Below are 25,955 nucleotides of genomic sequence, written 5' to 3'. Positions count from 1 at the left end.
AAGACAGTTTTGAAAGGAGATGAGCTCCTTCTGTGTTTATACCACATTCCTACCCAGCTATGACCATATTGGAACTGTCTTTTGTGCAGACCATGCAATTAAATCCTCTTTTACCATTGTCTTATAGCTCGGAAAACTTTTCCTTACAAAGTACCTGTTTCATTTGTGTGTACTGATCGAACTTTCCTACTAACATACCATAAATAAAACCAGGCAGCCCCCACTTCCTGATTCTCAGAGATAAAGCAGGTCTTTCAAATGCTCTAATTCCTGAAACTCTGCTTCCCAACTTTTTCAGTATGTTTCCTCAATTACTGGCACCAAAACCACAGTATTCAGAGAGGAATCACAGTTGTGCCAAACACTGGCCTAATGTAGAATCTGTAGGTGTACTCAGTATATCCTTGTAGCCAAACCCACAACATTATCTTTTATGCCAAGTGAGCCAATATTCACATAACTTTTTCACACCCATCTGTTTTAGTCCCATGACTTTTATATTATTTATAGTCACTGTTTCCTGGAAAGGAGCTACATTTTAGAACATATGCTTTTTCAAGGTGTGCAAGCTTGTTTCTCATCTTGTTAAAATACATCACATTTGTTTACATCCAGTCCATCCTGACACTCAGATCCAAGAAAAACTCTCCTTACCACGTACCTCCATCTGACAAACTTTGTCAGGACTTAATTGCTGGGCAGTTTTTTCAGGCTGATATAGCTACTGAAGTGGCAAGGACTATAATCCATTTAGAAATGCTCCCTGCTGATTTTTATTTAAAATATTGCAAGTTCAGATCTGCTAGCTGATGAGCCACATGCTCTTTAGTATATACAACTACCTGACAGGAGGTTTTTGAGAGGTAGGTGCTGGTCTCTTCTCCCAAGTGACAGGTGACAGGACAAGGGGGAATGCCTTCAAGCTGCACCAGGGAAGGTTCAGATTGGACATTAGGAAAAAAATTTTCACCAAAAGGGTCATCAGGCACTGGCAGAGGCTGCCCAGGGAGGTAGCTGAGTCACCGTCCCTGGAGGTATTTACTGACATGTAGATGAGGTACTTAAGGATATGGTTTAGTGGCAGATAGGTATGGTTGGACTTGATGATCTCTGAGGTCTTTTTCCGGCCTGGTGCTTCTGTGATTCTATGATTCTATGGACCTTGGTTTTTAAGCATTTCTAGTTTTCTTAGCCAGAGCATCAGGTATTATTGAATCAGCCTCATGCAGGAGTCTGCTCTAGGCCCATGCCACATGATTCAAGCCAGGAGAGTCCCGTTGCAGAGCCAGAGCACATGCCTGTAGCGGTGGTGTTTCTGCTGGCACAGGTACCCCCTGTGGCACCACATTTAGATATGAACCAAAGTCAACAAGGTTTTGTTGACCTAGATATTGTTACAGCACAGCTTTGCCACGTGTAATCATGTTCTTCACAAGACAATTATGCTGCCAAAAATCTGCAAAATACTTTAAATCTTTATTAACTGAATTTTGAATCACAAAAAAAGCAACAAGTTGACTTGACAAGACATATATTCCATAAACTCATGCTTAGACTTGATTAAAGCACCAAGTGAACCTGTATATAGGAATATTCCATTGCTTTTCCAAGAACCACATTGTGCAACTGAACTAAAGGACTAAATGATAATTTAGTCCTTTTTAACTCTGGAAGATTTTTTAATGTTGAAATCTATTCCTCCCATCAGTGCTAACTGGGAAATATTCAACTAGTTCTCTATCTGCCTTAAAGCAAAGCCACATTGATCTCTACTATTTGACTGATATTTGCTTAAGAACTGCGGAAAAGTATTTCATCATAATGCAATCTGCCTGCAACATTTGTCTTTTTCCCCGAGCACAGAATAGAAATGTTTAACTATGTCAACCTTTCCTGCATTTTTACTGTCAACTCCACAAAGTTATGTAGTGTTGCAATGTTATTTTCAAGGTTCCTTTGTTCTAATACACATTGAAATAATCAATATTCAAAGCTACATTTCAACTGTGCTTTACTCTATTGGCCACATGCCAGCTGTCCTACTACAGCTGTATCTTTTTGCCTTCTTTGCAGCTGTAAAGGTCATTCACTTTTATTTTTCTCCCAAGTGGACTGTTATAAATCTGCATGGAACCAAACACACAGGCTTCACGGAATACAAGTGGCCCTTCTCCAAGAACTGTGATTGTCACTGAATCCCTGGCCAACTCTGGTGTCAACTGATTGAGTTGCAAAATCTAGTTCCACCTGTTCCAAAAGCATGTAATCACTGTTTGATATGACAGAAAGAATACTCTTTGATTTCCCGTTGTGAGAGCAATCTGCAAAGTAGATTCATGGGCACAAACCAAGCCTGAGGAAAGACAGTTTGCCCATAAAGTTCTTGCCTCCCAGGCCTGCATTCATATGAAGTTTACAGAATCACAGGGTGCTTGAGGTTGGAAGGGACCTCTGGAGGTCATCTAGTCCACCTTTCCCTTCTTAACAAGGGCTATGTAGAGTTGGTTGTCCAGACAGCTTTTGACTGTCTCCAAGGATGGAGACTCCACAACCTCTCTGGGTATCTTGTTTGAGTGTTTGGGTACCCTCACAGTGAAAAGATGTTTCCTGATGTTCAGATTGAGCCTCCAATGTTTCGGTTTATGCCCATTGCCTCTGGTCCTGTCAGTGGGCACCACTGAAAAGAGCCTGGCTCCGTCCTCTTTGCACCCTCCCATCAGGTATTTATACACATTATTAAGAACCCCTGAGCCTTCTCTTTTCCAGGCTGATCAGTCCTAGCTCTCTCAGCCTTTCCTCATAAGTGAGTTGCTCCAGTCCCTTCATGATCTTCACGGTCCTTCACTGGGCTCTTTCCAATATGTCCATGTCCATTTTATACTCAGAAGCCCAGGACTGGACAGGTGTGACCTCACCAGTGCTGAGTAGAGGGAATCTACTGGCAATACTTTTTTCTATGACAGCCCAGGATGCCATTTGCCTTCTCTGCTGCAAGGGCACTATTCTGGCTCATGTCCAACTTTGTGTTCACAAGGAACCCCAGGCCTTTTTCTCCCAAGCTGCTTTCCAGCTGGGAGACTCCCAGCATGCACTAGTGCCTGGAGTTGTTTCTTCCCAGGTGCAGGACTTTGCATTTTTCCTTGTTGAACTTTAGAAGGTTCTGGACAGACTGGAGAAGTGGGCCTCTGAGAACCTCATGAGATTCAACAAGGCCAAGTGTAAGCTCCTGCACCTGGGTTGGGACAATCCCCGTTTTCAGTATATGATAGAGGATGATGTGATTGAGAACACCCCTGCAGAGAAGGACTTGGGGGTGCTGGTTGATGACAAGCTTGACATGAGCCGGCAATGTGTGCTTGCAGCCCAGAAGACCAACTGCATCCTGGTCTGCATGAAAAGAAGTGTGGCCAGCAGGTCAAGGGAAGTGATTCTGCCCCTGTATTCTCTTGTGAGACCTCATCTGGAATACTATGTCCAGTTCTGGAATCCTCAACGTAAGAAGGATATGGAGCTGCTGGAATGGGTCCAGAGGAGGGCTACAAAGATGATCGGAGGGCTGGAGCACCTTCCCTATGAGGACAGGCTGAGAGAGTTGGGGTTGTTCAGCCTGGAGAAGAGAAGGCTCAGAGGAGATCTTAGAACGACTTTCCAGTACCTGAAGGGGCTACAAGAAAGCTGAGGAAGGGCTATTCGTAAAGGCTTGTGGGGATAGGATGAGGGGGAATGGGTATAAACTGGAGAGGGGCAGATTTGGACTGGACATTAGGAAGAATTTCTTCACCATGAGGGTGGTGAGGCACTGGCAGAGGTTGCCCAGGGAGGTCGTGGCTGCCCTATCCCTGGAGATGTTCAAGGCCAGGTTGGATGGGGCCTTGAGCAGCCTGATCTAGTGGGATGTCCCTGCCCAGGGCAGAAGGGTTGGAACTGGATGATCTTTAAGGTCCCTTCCAACCCAAACTATTCTATGATTTTATGATTCTATGCATAAGGTCTCCCCTCAGCCTCCTCAAGGCTAAACAACCCCATTTCCCTCAGCCGCTCCTCCTAAGACTCGTTCTCCATCGCCTTCACCAGCTTCGTCGCTCTTTGGACACACACTTTGCGTGGGGTGGGACGAGGAGGTAAAGGGCGGGCCGGGCCGGGAGAGGGCGGGTGTTGCCGGCCATGGCGGCTGTGGCGGCGGCGCTTCGCCGCGCTCTGTGTGGAGGCAGCTGGCGGCGTTGGTACCGCACCGAGCGCGGCGTGTACGGCTACAAACCCCGCAAGGCGGCGAGCGGGAGAGCGGCGGAGCCGGGCGGCCCCCGGGCGGGGGACAGAGCAGGTCGGACACCGCCATTCCCAGGGATTCCAAGGGGGGGGAAATGAGTGTTTGAGGAAAGGAGGCTGAGGGGAGACCTCGTCGTGCTCTACAACTGCCTAAAAGGAGGTTGTAGCGAGGTGCGAGTTGGTTTCTCCCTGGCAGCCGGTGACAGAGCCTGGGGCTTCCAGAAGAGCAGGGGGATTGGAACTGGATGATCTTAAAAGTGTTTTCCAACCCAAACTATCCTATGATTCTAGGTATAAGGAAAAATTTCTTCACCGTGAGGGTGGTGAGGCAGTGTCAGAGGTTGCCCAGGGAAGTGGTGGCTGCTCCATCCCTGGAGGTGTCCAAGGCCAGGTTGGATGGGACCTTGGGGAGCCTGATCTAGTGGGAGTGTCCCTGCCCATGACAGCGGGGTTGGAATTACATGATCTTTAAGGTCTCTTCCAACCCAAACCGTTCTATGATTCTGTGTGCTTCAAGCAGAAAACCCTGGGGCAGGAGAGCCGTCCCTGCAGTAACAGCTGAGCAGACTCTGGTAGGAACCAACCGCTTTGCACAAAAGCAGAAGTGAAACTGATTTGTTGGCTCCTGGATGCCGAGTCTCATCACCAAGCAGCCTTCTTGTTAAGCAAGGAAAATTCTGATATATTTTTACAGTCATTTGAAAAATCGTTTTTAAATGGCTTTCTTGCTGAGAGTGTGTGGAATGCATTAGAGTTATGCTCTTCTGCTGTAAAACCTGTTTGAACGGGCTGACTGCGTGTACGTGACAGCTGGAGTGGAGTGCCGGCAGCAGAAATAGGAATAGCAGAGAAGTAACTTCATGAAACGGTCTCGGAGATGGTAGTGTTTCGAAAGTAAAAGTATTCAGCTCTGAGTACTGCCAGGGCTGTGCCTTTATCAGGGTGCACTCTCCTCTCCCCTATTGAAAATGCATTATAAACTGGTTCATATTTTTAATTTGTAGCAGATTCCGTTTGCAATGTGTTTTGTTGGATTACAGTTTATCAACCTTGTTTGTGGCATGTATTCAATGACAGCAATGTTGTGTGCATGACCTTCCAGCTGGTCAAGTTTTTGCTTATGTCAATAATTTTTTTATCTTGAAGTGGAACGCCTGCAACAGTGTGTGGCTGATATCTGTTGAAAAACACGTTCATGTTTGATTTGCTTAGTATGTCTGGCTCAACTTGTGCATGTGCTGTTGGCTAGTGGCTCCAGCAGACACAGACTCTTTTTTGAAGTTGTAGGACCCAAATTATTAAGACCTTGTCTTCCTGTCAAGCCAGCAAGGAGCAGGGAAAGCAGGTAGTATGGTTTGAGTTGACTGAGGAAATTAGACTTTACACGCTGGCAGTGTGCCATTAGCAAGCTGACTGTACCTGTTGTAAAGAGATTCAAGGCAAAATTAAGTAGTTTTACATGTGTTTACAGGAATCTAACTATAAGGGGACCCATGGGGGAAATCTAGAGTGTACTTGCTTGGAAATTTGTTGGGTGAACAGATTTAGCAGTTTGATGGATGTGAGCCATTGTGGAGTGATGGTGAAAACAAATGTTTAGAAAATGATCTTTCCAGCTAGAATCTTGATGAATACCGTGTTGGTGCTGTAAGTGGGTTAAATGTGAGCATGTGTGTGATTCTGTTCTGCTTTCTTTTTGTTTGTAGTTGACCATGCTCTTGCTCGATTAATAGCTGCCTATGCTGAACATGGCCACAAAGCAGCCAAGATAAACCCCCTGTTTGCTGGCCAAGCTGTTATGAATATGGTACCCGAAATCCAAGAGCTGGCAGAACTTATTCAAGGGCCTCTAATAACTACAGGTAAGTCCACAGTTGTATCGTAGCAAATTGTCTTCACAAGTGAGGGATTAAGAGACTGTATCCACTGCTGACAGGCCAAATATTGAGTGGTGGTTCAATCAGTAATGAACTGTTGGATGGAGAATTGTTAACTTCAGCCTACTTACGTGTTTCCTGCAGAAATTGTCATGTGCGAGTAGCTGCGTTCTACCATCTTTGGACATCATGAATTCTTTCACTTCTTCTTACAGCTACAGAGGTTATCCATTAATTTCTTGTGTTTCTGTAACACTCTATGATTTAGCATAATGCTTAACATGGTAGTAAAGCTGCCAGAGCACTGAGGTGGAAGTCAAGACTTGTCTTTTCTTGGATCTATTAGACACTCTTGCTGTGGCCCTCAACAAAGGAGGGTCTCTCTGCATGCTTTTTCTCCATCTGCAAAACAGATGCTTATTTAATTGTGATGCAGGTGGAATTGGCACTCTGAGCCACAAGATACCAAGTGCTATACTGAGTCACTAAAGCAGTGACTTCATTTCATTCATGGGAAAGGCATTTCAAGCGCCTTACAAATAAGAATGAAACCCTCAATAACACTGAAATGCGCCCATAAAATAATTTCTTTTGGTTTTAATGGAGGAAAGGAAGACAACACATTAATTCATATACTCAAAATGTTAAAGTGATTGCAAGACACCAGTTTAGGTCTTAGGGCTTCCTCTTTCATCCCCTAATAACATTTATTTCCCACTAGGACTTCTAAACATGGGAAAAGAAGAGGCTTCCCTAGAGGATGTGTTGTCTTACCTTGACCATATATACTGCGGGCATATTTCCATAGAAACAAGCCAGCTTCCAACTTTGGAAGAGAGGCAATGGTTTGCTAAAAGATTTGAAGAGCTGAAACAAGAAGCATTTACACCTGAAGAGAAAAAGCACTTGTGCAAACTGATGTTGGAGTCCCAGGTACTTTGTTCACTACTACTGGATTGTAGCAAAGTTGTGGAGTCTGTCATGAACCCTTCACTGTTCCAGACTTTATTCATGCAGAAAGTGAACAGTTGCTATCCTGAAAGGCTTTGACAGTGTGCAAGAGGAAGAAGTATAAAGTTTTGCCTGAAAAAGTGCAATACGCAAATGCAGAATGCTGTTGGAGATTGCTGCTGAGTTTGCTGAGCAGCCATTATTGAAACAAATTGTGACACCTTTTGGTTTGCATTGATTACTGTGGAAAATTTTTTCTAGAAAAATATTTCTGACAAGTTCCAACCTCAACAGACATTTAGAACTAATTAGGCTATATAGTGTGTGTAATATATATTCTTGTAACATGTTATCTTTAACATCTGGAGACACAAATAATGATCCTACAAATCCATGAGTGATTGGTCTTCAGAAGTGGGACTCTCTCAGGCTAATGATCTGACAACTTATGTTAAATGTTACTGATGGGAATGCAAGGCTGGGCAGAGCTTGGTGAAGTCTTGTGCTCTGGTGTAGCCGTTTTGTTTTTCTTTCACCTTCATGCTGTTCTGTTGTATTAGTTTTAACGCGTGGTGTGTCTCAAGGTTTAGGGAGAACAAGAGTTGGAACGAGATGTTAGCCGTATAGAACAGGTAGATTTGCTGCTTGGCAAAGGAACCTTTGTTCAATGCATTTTGTAAGGAACTGAAAGGTTTATATGCTTGCAAAACAGATAGAGAAAACTTATTCCAATACTTTTGCACTGTGAAAAATGTTTTTTCCCCCTACCCTCCTTTTCTCCCTGTGTTATCCTGAAGGATGGAAAGGTGGACGAGCAGGATCTGTGAAGTTGTCCCTGTTTCCACTTTTCCAAGTGGAAGGAGTGTTAAATGTAAAACTTGCCAATGACTAAACAGGAGCATATGGCATACTTCATACTTTTTTTGTCTCTTTGCGGGTTAAAGGAATTTGACAGTGGCAGAGGAGGGTGAAATCAAGATTCTGATAAATTCCCCACTGGCTTCAGTATGACCAGAACAGTACAGAGTGTAGAATTTGTTGCAGAAAAAAATCTGCTTCAATGTGTGATTAGTTTTGGATACATTATTCCTTGGAACTAAATGTTGCTTAACTAGAAAGCATTCAGCAGCTGGCTTGGCACTTTGGCTGTGGCTCAGTCTTCCCTTCTCAGTTACAGACTCCATTTATTTTCAGACTTCAGTTGCAAAACACTACAGACGCTTCCAGTGCTTCCAAAACTTTGTCATTTGTGAGGTGAATGGAGTGCAGTGGGAGGAGTGAGAGGAGAATAAAGTTAATATTGATTCATTTCTTTTCCTTCTCTCAAGCATTCTTCCACCTATGTGCTAAGAACATGGATCTGTTAGAGTGAGTCCAGAGAGGGGCCACAAAAACGATCGGGGGCTGGAGCACCTCCCATAGGAAAACAGGCTGAGAGAATTGGGATTGCTCAGCCTAGAAAAGAGTAGGCTCCATGGAGACCTCATAGAGACCTTCCAGTACTTAAAGGGGGCCTATAGGAAAGTTGGGAAGGGAGTCTTTGTCAGAGAGTGCAGTGACAGGACAAGGGGGAATGGTTTTAAGCTGAAAGAGGGGAGATTTAGGAAATAAACGGAAGGTTTATGCTTAAAACACCCTAATGCTGAATTTCCTCCTGTCTCTAATAGGAGTTTGATCACTTCTTAGCTACGAAGTTTGCCACAGTGAAGCGGTATGGTGGTGAAGGAGCAGAGAGTATGATGGGTTTCTTCCATGAGTTGTTCAAAATGTGTGCGTACAGTGGTGTGACAGATATTGTTCTTGGAATGCCTCATCGCGGAAGACTTAATCTTCTCACAGGTTTACTTCAGCTTCCACCTGAGGTAAAAGACTTACAATCTCAATGCCTCTGTGCCTGATGTATTTGCAATGACGTGAAAACCTGGAAGTCTGTGTTGTGTATGGTGAAGCAATAAAAAAAAGTTGTCTGTATGGGAGTGTATTCCCCTTCTGTCAGCACCTCAGCCAGATCTTGGCAGGAGACTGTTAAAGAGAACTCTAATGAAGTTCTCTATATCTGTTATCTGAAGCATCGTTGCAATTTCAAGGGTAGGATAGCATACAGTTTTGTGAAAGTTTTTTTTTCAATGTGTTATTGAATTTTAAAGGGAATTTAACCAAATTTGTTTCTATGCAGCTCATGTTCCGCAAGATGCGTGGTTTGAGTGAGTTTCCAGAGAATTCAACAGCCATTGGGGACGTTCTCTCCCACCTGACATCTTCTGTAGATCTTGACTTTGGTTCACACAGGCCCGTGCATGTCACCTTGCTACCTAACCCCTCGCACTTGGAAGCAATCAATCCAGTGGCTGTGGGCAAGACACGAGGAAGACAACAGACTCTGCTTGATGGAGATTACTCCCCAGAGAGCTCTGCACAGCCTGGAGACAAAGTTATTTGCCTGCAGGTATTTTTTCTCGTGATTTAGAATTGATCTTTGTATGGCTTCCTGGACTAGCATGTGAACAGAAGTGGTGTATATAGAAATATTAGACAAAACTGGTCAATAACTAGGATCCTCTTTATGGGGAAAGAGGAGGGCAAGGAAGATGTCCAGGTTACATATGTGATGATACTGGCAATTAAACAATTCCGCTTCTAAGATTTCTGAAGAACTGATTATGATACTTTCATTTATTTTAATAATACTGTGCTTTGAAAGCTACTTGTGCCTTTCCTCACAGACTACCGTTGCATTTAACACACCGCTTCTGTTAAATTAAATGGATTTGAAGAAGAGCTATCAACAAGGTTTTGAGATATACAGGAAGATTTAGAATTTTGTCAGTTTATGATGGTACTTTTGAAGAAAGTCTGCTGGAATTGGCTTTCACTCCTTGAACTGTCTTTCATAGTTGTGGAGGCAGTGCTAAATAGTTCCTTGATAAGTTTTCTTTTCTTGCATTGTATTTAACTTGGAAATACAGGCGAGTCCATCTCTTAACCAATTGTAAAGTTAAGAGCAAAAATGAATTGGGGCAGAACTGCTCTCCTGTGTAGTATAATGAACATGAAGGAAGTTATAGGCAGAAGTGATGACACGTTTCAGTTAAATAAATATTTTGCTTCCTTCTGGAAGTGTGTGGGTAGTGCAGAAAAGCAGAAGGGGTAATATGAAATGCTGAGAAAACTGGAGACAAGTTAAGGTTTTACTGTTCTTATATTTTATTAAAAAACGTCTTTGAGGCATGCAAGTGGGAGAAGAAGTTTGTAACCCAGTGTGTCTCCTCCTGCTCTTTCAGTGCAGTTGTCAGTTAGTTTGATAAGGTATTGCTACTTAGAGTCTGTCTGTCTCATAATGTTAGGTCTTTGCTGCGTAGTTATGAAACTACTATGACTCTTTAAACAAAGATTCTTCAGGATAAATGGACCCTCCCTATGCAAGAAAAAACAACTTTTTTTTTTAAAGGGTAAGTGGTAGGGAAGGTTGCATGGTAGAGAAGAACAGCATTTAACACTAAGCTAGCCACCTCTGTGTTAGTAAACTGACTAAAAGTATTGACCAAGGAATGAAAATGTTTCACGTAACATGACCATCAGGACTCACGGTTGTGCCTTTAAGAGGTCCGAGAGTCAGACTGAAAAAGAAAAAGGCAGTTTTTACAGTTGTGACTTTTAACTGTTCTTATTCAGCTGATCGAGAAGAAAAAGATGAAAGCATACACTTCCTCTTTCAGAATCTTGGTTTGGATGTTTCTCCTAGGACTTTCTGTTTTCATAATGCTTCCTCTCCAGAAATGTAAGGGTATAAACTGTGAGTTAAGCTTTGCTCTGGCATTTTTCCTAGTCTTCTACTAGCCTGAGTGCCAGAGCTTGAGAGAAAAAAGAATAAAGAAGAGCTGAGGTGCCAGTGTCAGTGGTAAGCCTAGTTGTTTGAGGTCTGAAAGTATTCCTTTCTGGAACTTCAGTGTGCTTGGACTATATGAAGACTATAAAACTCTTCATTGAATAACTACCACGGACACTTCTGCTATGTTTAATAGTCCACCTCTGCTGAAGACATCAAGCAACTACTGTTGAACTGAAATCTGAGAATAAGATCTCCTGAATTAAATTTCACATTTGATGTCCCACTATCAGGGTCACTGATGAATTAAACTTGACAATGATCTTCCTTTTATGTTCTTTGCTAATGCTGCCCAGAAAAAAACATGTGCTAGCAAAAACTGTTTCCAGCTTTCTGCTAGAATGAGTAAAATCCTACTTACCCCACAGGAATTGAATCCTCTGGGGCTGAGATGCGTATGAAGAGCCTTGTGTAGCTGGATAGTCACACTGTCTATAGGCTTTAATGCTTTGGGATGTACTGAAGTCCATAAAGTTCTTTCAGATGTTTGAGGGTCTTCACTCAAATGGTGATACCGAGATACATAGACTTTGTAGGCAGTAAAGAAACCAGAAGGGAAAAGTGAAAGCCTAGCACTTCAGGAACAAATGTAGCATGGTAAGGGGTAGAATGGGGATGCTGTGTTGGCGCTTTCTTTTAGTAGTTCACTTTGGTTTTCTGTGATGCCTTTTAAAAAAGTCTCTGCACTAGAACTGTATCAAAACCCAGTGCTGCCATTTCGCTGGCTGACTACACCTCCGCTCTTCTCCAGGTGTACTTCTACCTCCAAAAGTCCCTTAAGGCTTGAAACTATTATCCCATAACAAGAAAGTAAAACTGTTGATTGCTATTAATAAGTATTAATAAGTAACAACATTGATCTTTGTAGTGACTTTAATCTGCAAAGGATCGAATCTGTGTTGTGAAGAAGTTGTAATCAGATTAATCAATGGAGAGCGCTCATTAGTTTTAAAATGTTGAAATGCTGGATGATATTAAAATGAGTATCTCTGCTTTGTTGGAAACATGGGTTGAATGCCACAGTTGTCTCCCCTCCCCTTCCAAACTTTTTTATTTGCAACATTTGAGACCTCATCTGGAGTATTGTGTCCAGTTCTGGAATCCTCAACATAAGAAGGACGTGGAACTGTTGGAACAGGTCCAGAGGAGGTCTACAAACATGATGAGAGGGCTGGAGCATGTCCCATAAGAGGACAGGCTGAGAGAGTTGGGCTTGTTCAGCCTGGAGATGAGAAGGCTCTGAGGAGACCTTATAGTGACCTTATAGTGCCTGAAGGGGCCTACAGGAAAGCTGGAGAGGGACTGTTTGCAAAGGCTTGTAGCGATAAGACTAGAGGGAATGGTTTTAAATTGGAGAGGAGCAGATTTAGACTAGACGTAAGGAAGGATTTCTTAACAATGAGAGTATTGAGGTACTGGCACAGGTTGCCCAGGGAATTGTGGATGCCCCATCCCTGGAGGTGTTCAAGGCCAGGTTGGATGGGGCCTTGGGCAGCCTGATCCAGTGGGAGATGTCCCTGCCTGTGGCAGGGGCTTGGAATTAGATGATCTTTAAGGTCCCTTCCAACCCAAACCATTCTATGATTCCATTATTTATTTGCAGTTATGAAATGTAACTAAGGACTTAGGTTTTATTTCCTTTCATTTACTTTTATATGCTTCCATTCGATTCCTTTTCAACTTTTTTTCTATCATGTGTGTTCTTGTCTCTCTTTGGTAAGGTGCTATAGGCATAAATCTCAGTTCACCAACATTTAATGGGCAGCAAAGAGTTTAGCAAATGCTATAGTGACTGGCTTTGTTTTGGTCAGTGGTCAGTGACTTGTTGCTGACCGCTGCAGCTTAGTTAGAGCCATGGTGCTTGGACTCCCCTGTACACTGGTGAGTCAACTTTGAAAGATTCTAGGTCCATTCCAGGTAGGGACTACATCAGGCAGTCATGTACAGATATTGGCTACTGTGACTTTGTGTTAGTGGTAAAACTGTAAACTCTCAGTTCATCAAAACCGTAGTCTTAAAGGAGTTAAGAAGTAGATCCGGCTGAAGCTGCACCTGTTTTACCTACTCAGTTTAGAAGGTCTTGCTTAATAAGTTCTGGTTTAGATTTTGCTGTTTCTTCAGTGTTTTCTAATGGGACTCTTCCATCTTCTTCCTTAATGTAGGTTCATGGCGATGCTGCTTTCTCTGGGCAAGGGATTGTTCCTGAAACACTGACCCTCTCTAATCTACCACATTTCAGAGTTGGTGGGAGCATCCATTTGATTGTTAATAACCAGCTGGGCTATACCACTCCTCCAGAGCGAGCAAGATCTTCTCTGTACTGTAGTGACATCGGTATGTATAGTTAAATCAGAAGGAAGATTTAACTTCAGATCAGAAGGCCTGTTGTGTCAGAAAGGATTTTTAACTCCAATATGAATACATGTTTCTGGACTGCATTAATTCATAGGAGTGATAGCTTAGGATAAGAAGGAAACAAAATAGGTTTTTTTGAAAGAGAAGCCATCAAATAGTTCTCGACCATTGCCCGCAGACTTCCATCCAGATTGATAAGATGTAGGAACTGTGTATAGAGAGTCATCTTGGAATTTAGTCCTAGTAAAGGAGTTGTGCTCAGACTGTGACAAATACAACAGGTTGGGCTGATTTCGCTTTCTCTTAGGGAAGACTTCTCTTACCCCAGCTTTCATCACAAAGAATGTCTTTTGTAGATTTGTTTTTGTTACAGACAACTCATGGCGCATGTTTAGTTTTCAACAGAGAACGTGTGTCCCCGCTTTCTTTGGAAGAGGTTGAGTAGGATTACTGCTGTTATGTTTTGGATCCCCGGGGCAGGTAAAATTGTTGGATGTGCAGTTATTCATGTGAATGGGGATGATCCTGAAGAAGTTGTCCGTGCCACTCGCCTGGCTGTCAAGTACCAACGCCAGTTCCGCAGGGATGTAATAGTAGATTTGCTGTGCTACAGACAGTGGGGCCACAATGAACTCGATGAGCCGTTCTTCACCAACCCCAGCATGTACAAAATCATCAGGTAAGGGTAATACCAGCTGATGGAGGAACCCCAAATGTACTTATGTCTACACCAGCTCAGTATAGCTGGCTACTGTAATAAAAATCTCTGTGTAATGAAGATCCTTTGCTATACCAATAAGTCTATGTAAGTGTAGCTACGTTGTCAGCAGCCCTTGACTGAAGTGTGAGCCTGTGAAGTTAATGAAAATGGCCTTTAGTGTTAGTTCCTGAATACGCAGCTTGATGTCTCTTGGAGAGCAGTCTTGCACTTAGCCCTTGGATTTCACGTTCATGATGGCAAATAATCAAAAGGCAAAGTTGTCTTCTGTGTGTTAGAGCGGAGGGTAGATAAGGTGCGAGAGTGGGCAGGAAGGCTGTATGTGTACCTCATCTTTGCCTGGTCCTGATGGTTCCAGTGGGGGCTCATCTTTATGAGCATTTAAATGTTTTCAGATTCCATCCTTATCCGCAAAGAACAATACACACAAAAATTTACTGGCCAGTGAATTCTGGTATTGCAGGTGAAGCATTAATGGAGTGGATGGCTTGATTCTCAGCTAGTACTGAAATCCTACTGTAAATTTGTTTGAAGAAAATATGCATGATAGCCAGAGCCAGTCGAACTGGGAGGGTTTTTTGACTTTTTACCTGTAACTGCCAACTATGGGCACTTTTTAAAAAAATAAAGGACTGTAAAGCAGATATCCAAGGGCATTGTTATCTGCTGGAAAACAAAATTGGTGCAAATGAGTATAATGCAGCAGGACATAATTTATTTTAGTTTCCCATGATACTTGACAGTAGTTAGGTGGTATTGCCTTGCTCTGCAGTGACACTATTTTTAAGATTAACGTCTATGGGGTTTGATTCCTCCCTGACAGATCCCGTAAGAGTATCCCGGACACATATGCAGAACACCTGATAGCTGCTGGGCTCATGAATGAGGCTGAAGTATCTGAGATAAAGACAGCATACTATGCTAAACTGAATGATCATCTTGCCAACATGACTTTGTATAGTCCACCTCCTACCAACCTGCAGGCTCACTGGAAAGGCTTCGTTGAGCCTTCTGCTAAAATCACCACTTGGGACACTGGTATGCCTGTACCACTGCTGCAGTTTATTGGAGTCAAGTCTGTAGAAGTGCCTGAAGAACTCCAGATGCATAGCCATCTTCTGAAAACCTATGCACAGGTCAGTAGAACGTAATTACTCGAAGATGTGACCTGTTACAGGAAAAACTCTTTAACACAGCAAGGCTGCTGGTTAGAGAATGGTGTAATAGTTGGGTTTTTTTCCTCTAGGAAAAATAGGATGCTCTCTTTATTGTAGCTGGGATTATGGCATTTGTCCTCCAGATTTGAGGAGGAAATAACAATTTCTGTAATAACCTCCATAATTTGGTTTCTTCCCAAAATCTGACTATATACTTAATTTTGTTATTTCAACAATGTTTCATTGCAATAAAGAAAAATACATTTTGTTATTCTTACAAATAATAGAAGGTATTCTTTACTTATATACTTCATGAGTATTTTGTGAGAGAAGCATCAGGAGTTCGGTAATACTGTACACAGTTTCTAAAGCCAGTAGTGAGTGTTTTATGTTTTATATATAAACATATGCATACGCATGTGGCCAAGTTTGAAAGTCACAGTGTTTGATGCCTCATAACTTTACGTGCTCATCAATTCGGATTGGTTTGGGTTTGTTAATGTTTCACTTTGATGAATGATGACCATGTGCAAATGCCTGGTTTGCATCCATAGAGAGGTCATGAGTTGAATACTTTAGAAGACGGATGTTCTTGCTTTCCCAAGCCAAGAACACCACAGCTGGGTATCATCATCTGTCTGCAGTTCTGCAGGCCAGAACACGGGAGGATTCTGGAGACAGAAATACTTAAACCTGCTATCTTTTCATTGCTGCTACCCAGGCAGATCAAAAGTCTGTCAAGAGCACACTGGGCTGTTATAAGATTTTAAATATTTTTAGTGTAAGATCTTATCTGTTCCTTTGCAGTTTGCTGACTGGTAAGTGAACACGTGGGTCATTCCAAACCACCCTAATTTGTCTGCAGGAATATAACATTGTGTTCTGTAGTGGTTTTGTTTTCCTAGCTTCTAATACTGATCTGTGCCACAGAAAGAAATGTGAGTGGGAAAAGGCAGAGTAGTAACTTCCTTGTTATTTATTTGTTTAGTCAAGAGTTCAAAAAATGGAGGAAGGAAAAAAGTTGGACTGGGCAACAGCAGAAGCTTTAGCATTTGGTTCGCTGCTAAGCCAAGGTAAGAGGTGACTAGATAGCAGCCGAGAACATATTTTTGCTTTGATGACAATGAAGTACAGCATTAGACTTGGGTGTTTCTAAGTCCAGAGATTGATATGATGTATAAATTTGACAATTTGCAATTGCAAGGTCCTGAAAGAAGGTGAATATGAATCCTGTGTGTCACTGATATTTGTAGATTGAGTACTAAATGTCTTCAAAGAGTTGTTGCTCCCTCCCACTCTCCAACATTTGTCTGTAGAGCTAAGCACACAGACAGTACAGCTGATGTCAGTGGGGCCTCCAAAACACTATTAGAGTGCGTTTCATGCTATTGTTTGTTTTCCCTTCTCTGTAGCCTGATTTTGTATCTCCATTTACATATGATAGAGAATGCATGCATTTTGGAGTTTGCCTGAGTAAATTGTACTGTTTACCACAAAATAATTCTTCCCTGCAGAGAGGAGAAAAGGGAAATGCCCGAACGTCTCTGTGCTTCTGAGTTGGAGCAGCTGCTGGTTAAGAATTGCATCTCAGATTTGATGCTGCTAATGAGGGGAAGTCCAAAAAGAGACTTTACAAGAGACAAAATATTTCGGAAGTAAGGAGTTGTTGTTCTGTTTCTTTTCTTGTTACATGATTTGCTGATCCAGTGTTTTGTTTATTGCTTGGCAAGGTTTTAATATCAGACTAAGTGGACAAGATGTTGGCAGAGGAACCTTCAGCCAACGGCATGCTATGTTGGTTTGCCAGGAGACAGATGATACCTACATTCCTCTGAATCATATGTCACCAGACCAGAGAGGTTTCCTAGAGGTAGGTTGTGTGGTCCACAAGATGATCTTCTTCAAGCTGTGCTGAAACAGAATGCATGTTTTAAAGCTGCTGATAGTAGCCTTTTCCTTCTGGCAGACCCCAGATACAAAGACACAAAAACTGGTAGGGGACCCCTGTTCTTTGTAGTTACCCTATTTACAAATCTAACACGGTGTTTTGCTTGAAGTGACTGTCAGTTGCCTTTAAGAGTGCATGTCCTCAGTGATGTGCCTGATTGCAACCTTGGGTTGTCTTCTTCCTCACCCACACCTCCCAACAATTTCCTTTTGTTAGGTGAGTAACAGTCCCTTGTCTGAAGAAGCTGTGCTTGGTTTTGAATATGGAATGAGTATTGAGAGCCCTAATTTACTGCCAATTTGGGAAGCTCAATTTGGAGACTTCTTTAATGGAGCCCAGATAATATTTGACACTTTCATCTCTGGAGGTGAGTGTACAAGGAGCTAATATATTTGAAAACAAATAATTTATATTAAGTATAGTTTTAGAAAATCCTTCGTCTTTAAAGCAAAAGGGCAATGTGTTGAGAAGAAAGAATTCTATTTTCTCAATAAGGCTTGTGAGCTTCCTGGGCGGTCCTGGCTTCTGTGCAGCTTTTCTCTGAAGACAGTCCATCTAAGACATCCTGTCTTTGGTGGGAGTCATTCCAAAAGGACAGTTGATAATATTAATGGCCATTCTAGACCTTCCCCACCTTAATTTCACTGTATGTATATAGAGTTGGTAGATTTTTAGGCTGTACCTTGCTTTCATGAGGCATCTGAAAAATTCCTGAAGCAATAGAGAAGGAATATAGTTATTGTTTACAGCAAACAAACCAAAACACCACGACAATACCTTGCAACCAACCTTTCAGTTTGACTCTGGCATGTTTTCTGAGTGCTCAAATACCACAAAAGGACCTCTCTGAGCTGGACCATGCTGAGAAAATGCTAAGTTGGATTTCTAGAGCAGGATTCCTTGTATGCAAGTGTCCAGGGTTTTGTCATCTAGACTTAGTTAGGCCTCTGCACTCCAGCTTTAATAATCAATGGAAATTCAGACACCCTTTTATACCACGCATCTTCATGTATTTGAGGCTGTGATGAATTACTTTCAGGGTTTAACTGTAATCCCTTAAGTAGTGTAGGAGGTTTGAGAGAGCTCAGGGGACCTAGTCTGTGCCTAGTACTGCTGTGTTAGCTGGAGTGGCTCACAGGATGCTGCCTGGATCATAGAATCACTGAGGTTGGAAAAGACCTCTAAGATCATCAAGTCAAGTTGTCAGCCCAACACCACCGTGCTCTCTAAACCATGTCCCAACGTGCCATGTCTACGCAGTTTTTGAATGCCTCCAGGGACGGAGACTCCACCACTTCCGGGGGCAGCCTCTTCCAATGCTTCACCACTCATTTGGTAAAGAATTTTTTCCTAATACACAGTCTAAACCTCCCTTGTTACAACTTGAGGCCGTTTCCTCTCATCCTATCACTTGTTACTTGGGACAGAGTCACAGTTGCAGAGGGCTCAATGGCCACGATATGCGGCAAATATATAATGAATTAGGGCTACGGATTTTCTTACTGAAGAGTTAGCTTTGAAGTCCCCTGTTAATTGGGAGAACAGCTCCATTAAGAGGATTCTTACATACTGTGGTGATGTTTTAGGGTAAGTTTTAGAAGCTTCACTGGTTCATGTGCTTCACATGGAGGCTTAAGTCTTGTGGAGGCACAAAGTTACGTGGTGATTTTTAGAAACTTCAGATTCTTTTACGTGTGCTGTTTCACTGTTGTGAGTCTCATGGCTAAATGCCAGCATGTTTCAGAGTTGTTTCAGTGTGGAAATTGGCTGTACTTTTACACTGAGTAGTTTATGCAAAGTAATATGCATTTGGGGACTTTGTTCTGTGGGAATTACCTTCTTTGTTCCTCATTGTGTGTTTTCAGGTGAGGCAAAGTGGCTTCTGCAGAGTGGGATAGTAATTCTTCTTCCCCACGGCTACGATGGTGCAGGCCCAGAGCACTCATCCTGCCGGATGGAACGTTTTTTACAGGTACCCACCACGCATCTTGCGTTCACATATTCCCCATCGTAGCAATGGCAACCAGTGTTCTGGGAGTCTTGCCATAAAATGCCCCATTCCTGTTGTACCTGTTAGTGACAGAAGCTGGAGACATACCAGGATCATACCATCATGGTGAGATAGGAATGGACTGGGCTGGGAGTGGAGGAGGAAAGAGAATTGTGATGAGAAGATGTAGGTCTAGAAGTGGCGAGGAAGTAGTTTTAGTTTAAATCCTGCCAGAATAGCTTTGATGCAAGACTCTGGTTGACCCTTGTGATAAATGCTTGTTGTTACTGTTGCATCTCTGTCACCTGCCCAAGAGAGTTTGTGTTAATGTGAAATTTGTTAAGGTGAGATTTGCATAGTGTTTGCAGAGGCCCTGGGCCCACTGCAGACAGCCCTAGGGGGATATGCCGCAGCACTGCCTGCTGTCTTTTTCTTGATTTCTGCTCTTCACTCCTGTCACTGTACCACAGAGTGACACCAGTAGCAAGGCACAACTGCTGAATTGCAAATAGTGGACCTGTAATGGGTGGTACTTACGAAAAACATTTTGGCAGCTGCTCTGTTGTGCAAACCACTCGCAGACCTATCCGCTATGCTCAGATCATACAAACAGAATGGTGGACACCTTAAAATATCAGTTAGTAAATCTGTGGCACATTTTTACCTCTCTCAAAAGTCTTCTACTGTGCTGTTTTAACTGTAGTAAGTAAATGAAAGCCTCTTCATCTGAGTAAAGCTTCCCTGAGGAGGGTTTTGCAGCATGTCTGGAGGAATATTGCCACTCTGATAGAGAAATCATAATCCATCCACTGTTAGAAAAACTCTCATACCCTGGCTACCATGTGATAGGAGACAGTTCAGGTATAACATTACCAGCTAAATGCTAAAGCCATTTATTCTTTGAAGTTTTTCTTCCTGTGCAAACTGTGTCTGAATTGGGATATTTACCTTTCTCTTCTTATACTAGTCAGTGTCTCTTATGTGCCTGTATTCTCTTGTGTATTTGGCTCACCGTGTGCTTCTTGACAAGGAATTGCTGTGTTCCCCTTCTACAGATGTGTGACAGCTCAGAAGAGGGAGTCGATGGGGACCAGGTCAACATGTCAATTGTGCATCCCACCACCCCAGCACAGTATTTCCATTTACTCCGGCGGCAAATGGTCCGAAACTTCAGGAAACCTCTCATTGTTGTTTCTCCCAAAGTGTTACTCAGGCTCCCTGTAAGCTGAAAACTTTCTTTTCCTTTTTAGATTTTTTTTTCTCCTCTTCTTCCTCCTCTAATGTGTTCTCCACTGCTTTCTCTTTGCGTTTCCTCTGTGTTCACTGATCTCTATTTTGGGGTCAAATTGATGGGATTTTGCCTATTTGAGGCAGGATAGGTTGAGGATTAAAGCTGAGTGGAGGTGATGTAGGGTTCATTCCAGGTCTGGTGGTGTTCTTGGGAGTCTTTATCATGTCAGTTTTCATTGGTGGGAGTGGGAATGGAAACAGGAGAGAGAGGGAAGATTCTCTTTTGTCCTTACCAAAACCCTGTCTTGTTATCTTCTCCCCTATTCTGGCTTAAGGAAAGAGGCAGCAAGATTTGGTAACTTCTAGCTCTACCCCATATAGGCTGCTGTATCAAGTTTTGAAGAAATGGCTCCAAGGACAACATTCAAGCCTGTCATTGGTGACTCCTCAGTGGATCCTAAAAGGTAGCTCCACTTCCTTGGAGGAAAAGCGCAGAAAGGATGTCCTGTCCCTTTCTCCTACCTAACAGCTCAGTTTTGAGTTGATACAAAAGAGGTGACTTGGGCAGGGGCAGCAAATGTTGTTTTATGGTGGGTGACTTAGTTTTCCTCTCCTTTTTGTCTGCTTACTTGGTAGTTACCGTATCTGTCTGCATAACAGTGAAGTGTTCAGGCTTTCAGTCCTTGCCCCGACAGAGGAGTTGTGACTGTAGTTACTGATCTGATGTTCTTCTGCACCACATCTGTTAGTTAACAGTCACTGGGAGCAGCTGTTCCCTGAAGAGATGTAGAATTTGTGTTCTGGTGCTGGAACACTTGTGCTGATGAAGGGAAGTTAGGGTGATGATAATTTGTGTGTGAGTATCTCACTCCCTTCAAATGTTATTGAGAATTCTGTTCACAATGGGCAATTCTGGCCTTCATTTCTTTTTCCCTCCCAAGGTTCTTATCCAGTCCTTGTCCCAGTAGTGCCCAAGTCTGACAGCATCCCTGATGTTCACATCCTCCCCCACAAACAAAAGGCTGGAAGTATCTCAGTGTCTTGGTTTTTTTTTAAGTGGGCTGGTGAGGTTTATCTCCTTAACTTTGTCCAGTAAGGTCAGACAGCCAAAACGTCTCTGACTGCTGGAGGGTATTGCATATCTTCAGAAGATAGTTACTCTACGGCATGGGAGAGAATTGTCCTCTGGGGTACTTGTTTCCCTCTCTGGTTTATTCTCTATGAAGAGCATGTAGATGACTAGCTTTGACTAGGTGTTTAATTTTTAGATAGTTTAAGCTAAGCAAGATGCAGCCCATTGTAAGAGAACTTTCCCAGGATTACTGAAGAAATGGGGCTCTGGCATACTGTGCCCGAAGGTTAATTTGTCAACTAGTGTAGGAGAGTGGGAGGGAAGGGAAGGAAAAGAAGAGAAAAGATGGTCTAGAGTAGCAATGTAGCTTCATAAAATTGTCTTTAAAATTTGGCTGGTTGTTTTTGTTGAAAGTGTAGAACTGAAACTGTTGTGCATAGAGCTTTTGTAAAACACTGAAGTTGGAAACATTCCTGTTTTTCTTTAGTGTCACCCAAGTGGTGCTCTGTTCTGGTAAGCATTACTATGCTTTGGTGAAGCAAAGAGAGACGCTAGGAGAGAAACAGCACAACACAGCCATTTTGAGACTTGAAGAACTGTGTCCTTTCCCCCTGGAAGCTCTACAGCAAGAGTTGAGCAAATACAGCCATGCAAAAGGTCAGCCAGATTTTTACCTGTGTGTTTCTAGACTCTTTGAAGTAAAGAACTAAATCTGTTGCCTGTATTTTAAGATGAAGAGTTGTAGTGGCATTTTCCTCTTTGCTCTCTCTTTCAATACATTTAGTGTTTCTGAAGTGGGATAATACAAATGTTTACCACTTGTGCTAAAAGACTTTGTCTCTCTGCTATTGTTAGCTTCTATAAAGCACTACTGAAAATCAGAGTGAACCTTTTGGGGCATTTTTTGCATTGGTATCTGAAGTCCAGTTAAGTAGCTTTTGAAAGTGGCAGTAGAGAACCAGAATATACCCACAAATTATCCTAATGGTGGACATACTTTTGGTTTGGCTTCAGTGAGCTGCGGCCTGCAAGAGAATTCAGTCTGGCAAGTCTTCATTTCAAAGATAGTGCAAGACAAAAAAGATAGAGGTGCCACAAAAGAAAAACCTGTTTTTCTGAAGTTGCTGAAAAGATAAACGTGTGCATTTGTAATGTAGCCTTCTCCTTCCTTTAGTCTTCATCTGGAGTCAGGAAGAACCACAGAATATGGGTCCATGGTCTTTTGTGTCACCACGCTTTGAAAAGCAGCTGGGAGTTAAGGTAAGTTGTCACTATGGTGTTTTAGTCTTTAAAATGAAGTTTGACGTTCTCCTTAAATGCAAAATTCTGTGATGCTTACACAAGAAAACTAAACCTGATGCCTGAACCAAGTGTGTGTTCTAATTTAAGCTGCTTGTGCTCTTTATAGCACCTGTTAGTGGTGTTGAGCAGGATTGGAGCATTCTTTTACCAGGTATTTAGTCTAAGTAGACAGGATGATGAAAGATCCCAGGTAGGAAACAACATGCTTGATCTGAGTAGGAGGACAATCCAAAGCTGCTGTTTGCTCTGTGCGTTATAATGTTCTTGGAGCCATGGTCTTTGAGAGATGGAGAATAACTTCTTGCATTGCTTCCAGTCAGGACTGCCCAGTATCTGGCAGTAGATATCACCATGGCATCAGAGGACCTCAGGATGTGATCTTGTGCTTGTGCTTCATTAATCATTTCCTCCAAATTTCAGCTCCATCTTGTGAGCAGACCTCCTTTACCAGCCCCAGCAGTTGGCATTGGAACCCTACACCACCAGCAGCAGGAAGACATCCTTGCCAAGACATTTATCTAAGTTTTCAGTGTACGGACTCCACCTGCCGTCAGTCACATTTGGTGCCTCCTCCTGTGAAGAACAAATGCCAGACCCTTAAGACTCCTTAAGACCCTTAAGTTCTCCAAAATGGGAGAAAAGAATGGAACAAGCCCTGTAATAATGAAGCAATATTTTCATGTAGGGGAACACCTAAAGATAAGAGGTGACACCTGTTGCTTTTAGATACTTCTTGTTCTCTTGTAGTATTGTCTACAAGACAGCTTTTTAAAATAAAAAAGAAAAAATCCTGTTAGATGGGTGAGGTGGCTATAAAATACCTTGTATCATGTTGCTTATCTGCACTTCACAGTCTCTTGGAATGCTGCATGTGTGGAAACGGTTTCTGTTTCCACAGAAGCGTTAGTGCTATCTGGTTGAATACATACTCCCCTACGCCTGGGAATGAGCCATTTCTATAGCAGACTGTTGTGGATTTTATCATTCCTTTTCATGTGGGCCAGAAGTGAAGCCTTTTGCAGCTGTTGGTGCTCTTCTCAATGCACGAGTTGTAAAGCAGAATTCCTGGGAGAGACCTTGTGGGGTGGCTTCTCAAGGCTTCAGGTATCACTGTTTCTCTCGGCCAGAGAAGCAGTGCTTTCCCATCAAGCTTGCAGGGTGGAGGGCACACTGCTGGGCTTGTGCTGCATTTTAGAACCATATTTTGTAGAAGACAAACCAGTTTCTAGAGGCCAGCCTGAAGAGTGACACTGCATCCTACTGGGAAAATTCTTCTCAGTATCCTCCTTCTGCCATGTTTGTTGTTTTTTTTTTTTTTAACCCCAAGATTGTACTGTTAAATTGGTCCCTTGGTTTAGTCTTCTGTGTAACTTTTCAGTAGCAAAGCCATAGGGAAGTTCACTTAAGAAATCATTTCTTTTCCAGTGCTGCTGCACTGTTTTACCAGTTCTCATGAATGTGGCCTGTTTTCGAGGGCAATTCTGCTCAGTTTCTTCCTTCAGTGGTTCCTAGTTCTCACACATAATTTTACTCATGCTGGAAGAAGGCTGAAGTGTGACCAAGTAAGAGCAACAAACTAAACAGATAAGTGCAGTGAGGCAGGCTGCAAAGAGCTTGAGAGATGGCTTGCTGAAAGGTATAATAGTGAGGCCTCTTTCAAATACACCAGAAAGACAGGAGAATTAGGAGGCGAACAGGGCACAACCCCCATCCCCCAACAACTGCTGTAGCAAAAACCAACCAAACAAAACCCAGTCAATCATCATGGTTTTTTTTTGGTTTTGTGTTTTCACTGAGGGCAGCTCTCATCTGGAGTCCTGTTAGGGGGTTCCTGAGGAAAAACTCTTCTTTGCAGCAGCAGTATCACCGACTTTGTCTTGAAAAGTGTGTTAATAAAACAGGTTATAGAAGAAATCAGTGAAAGGAAGAGCAGCAAATGACAAAACAGGAGTGTGGTCAGGCAAGTTTTCTGAAGGAGCTCAAAAGGATACAGGTATTCAAGCCATTTGAAGAAGTTCCCAAAATGCTCCTATACTCCAGCAACAAAGACAATGTGAGGAGAGGACAGTGAATAAAGAGTTCAGCTTTAGTCCTCACAAGCCCTGTCTCAGTTTCTCCTGAGGGCTCCCCGGGGGCTTCCCCTGAATCCCATCTTCTCCTTCCACTAAGAGCAATTCTTCCCTCCACAGCAAGTGGGAGCTCTGTGCCCATTTAGAAGACTACTGTGTCAGCTAGAGCTCAACAAGGGATCTGTTAGGGCTCCCAAATGCCTCTGTCCCATCACTGCCCTTGCCCTTCTGCTTGGGTGACTTTCTCAACCTCACATATTTAGAAGACGGGCAAGAGAAGTCCTTTGCCTTCTTATCCCCAAACTGCTTTCCGCTCCCAACTACAGAGAGATTTCTATGGCCACATGCTCTGCGCTGCAGCAGTCAGCATCTGGTTCCCGTCTGGGAAGCCTCGCAACTTCCTGAGGGAAGGTTTCAGCACAGTTGTCACCTGGGGACAAGAAAGAAATCAGTCTTAACAGGGAAGCAAAGGATAAATGACCAAAACATTGACATTAAGGAGAAGGATTATGAAGCCAGATGGCAGAGGGAGGTAAAACCTGCCCTGGCAGACCCCAGTGTGATTGCCTTCCTGCTACCCTACACAGTTCTCCAATCACTACAGGATTTTTCCCAGCATTTTTTCCTCTTCTGGTCTAGTTGTCAGTGTGAAGTTGGCGTTTACCTACTTCTGTCAGTTATCTGGGGTGGGGGGTGTGTGCTTGAATAAACCAAGCCAAATACCTTTCTGAAAAGAAACAAGTGGGATTTGATCAAATCTGGCACTTCAGATGGAAAGTCCTGCTAAGTAAGGAAGGTCAGATCACAGGCAGCATGTGCATTCTCCTGGGAAACTGCTCCCAAAAGTGTCCCTGGAGGATACTTTGGTATTTGACTCTTATTAATTCATATATTCATTTATTAACTCCATATGACCCAGAAGTAATTGCTGTTCTGTAGTCTGTTTCACATGACTTGTTTAGCACATCCATCATAGCGATATGAAATCATGTTTGCTCTAGCAGACTTCACAACTTCTTGTGCATTCCAAACAGCTTTATCTAATCAAGACATAGTCCAGTTTAAATTTCTGCTCTGAGATTTGTAAGGATTTCTTGCTATGGTCCCTGGGCTGTAGACTCTTCCAGATTGAAA

The 25,955-nt window shown here is 42.8% G+C and overlaps 1 protein-coding gene across 1 annotated transcript; it reads left to right on the top strand.

Moving 5' to 3' along the window:
* Positions 1-4,148: 4,148 nt before the first annotated feature.
* On the top strand, positions 4,149-24,813 carry DHTKD1 (dehydrogenase E1 and transketolase domain containing 1). Its single transcript, XM_054082471.1, has 17 exons — positions 4,149-4,321; positions 5,973-6,128; positions 6,865-7,076; positions 8,762-8,956; positions 9,271-9,540; positions 13,143-13,314; positions 13,816-14,014; positions 14,877-15,189; positions 16,199-16,283; positions 16,941-17,080; positions 17,375-17,525; positions 19,024-19,130; positions 20,204-20,368; positions 20,760-20,842; positions 21,938-22,107; positions 22,625-22,710; positions 23,173-24,813. The coding sequence occupies exons 1-17, from the start codon at positions 4,165-4,167 to the stop codon at positions 23,272-23,274; spliced, it is 2,763 nt and encodes a 920-aa protein (XP_053938446.1). The 5' UTR covers positions 4,149-4,164; the 3' UTR covers positions 23,275-24,813.
* The last annotated feature ends 1,142 nt before the right edge of the window (positions 24,814-25,955 follow it).

The sequence above is a fragment of the Cuculus canorus genome, chromosome 1, assembly GCF_017976375.1.
Source record: "Cuculus canorus isolate bCucCan1 chromosome 1, bCucCan1.pri, whole genome shotgun sequence".
NCBI classification, from domain to species: Eukaryota; Metazoa; Chordata; class Aves; order Cuculiformes; family Cuculidae; genus Cuculus; species Cuculus canorus.
Note: the sequence above shows the minus strand (reverse complement) of the source record. Positions and strands in the feature narration are given on the sequence as shown.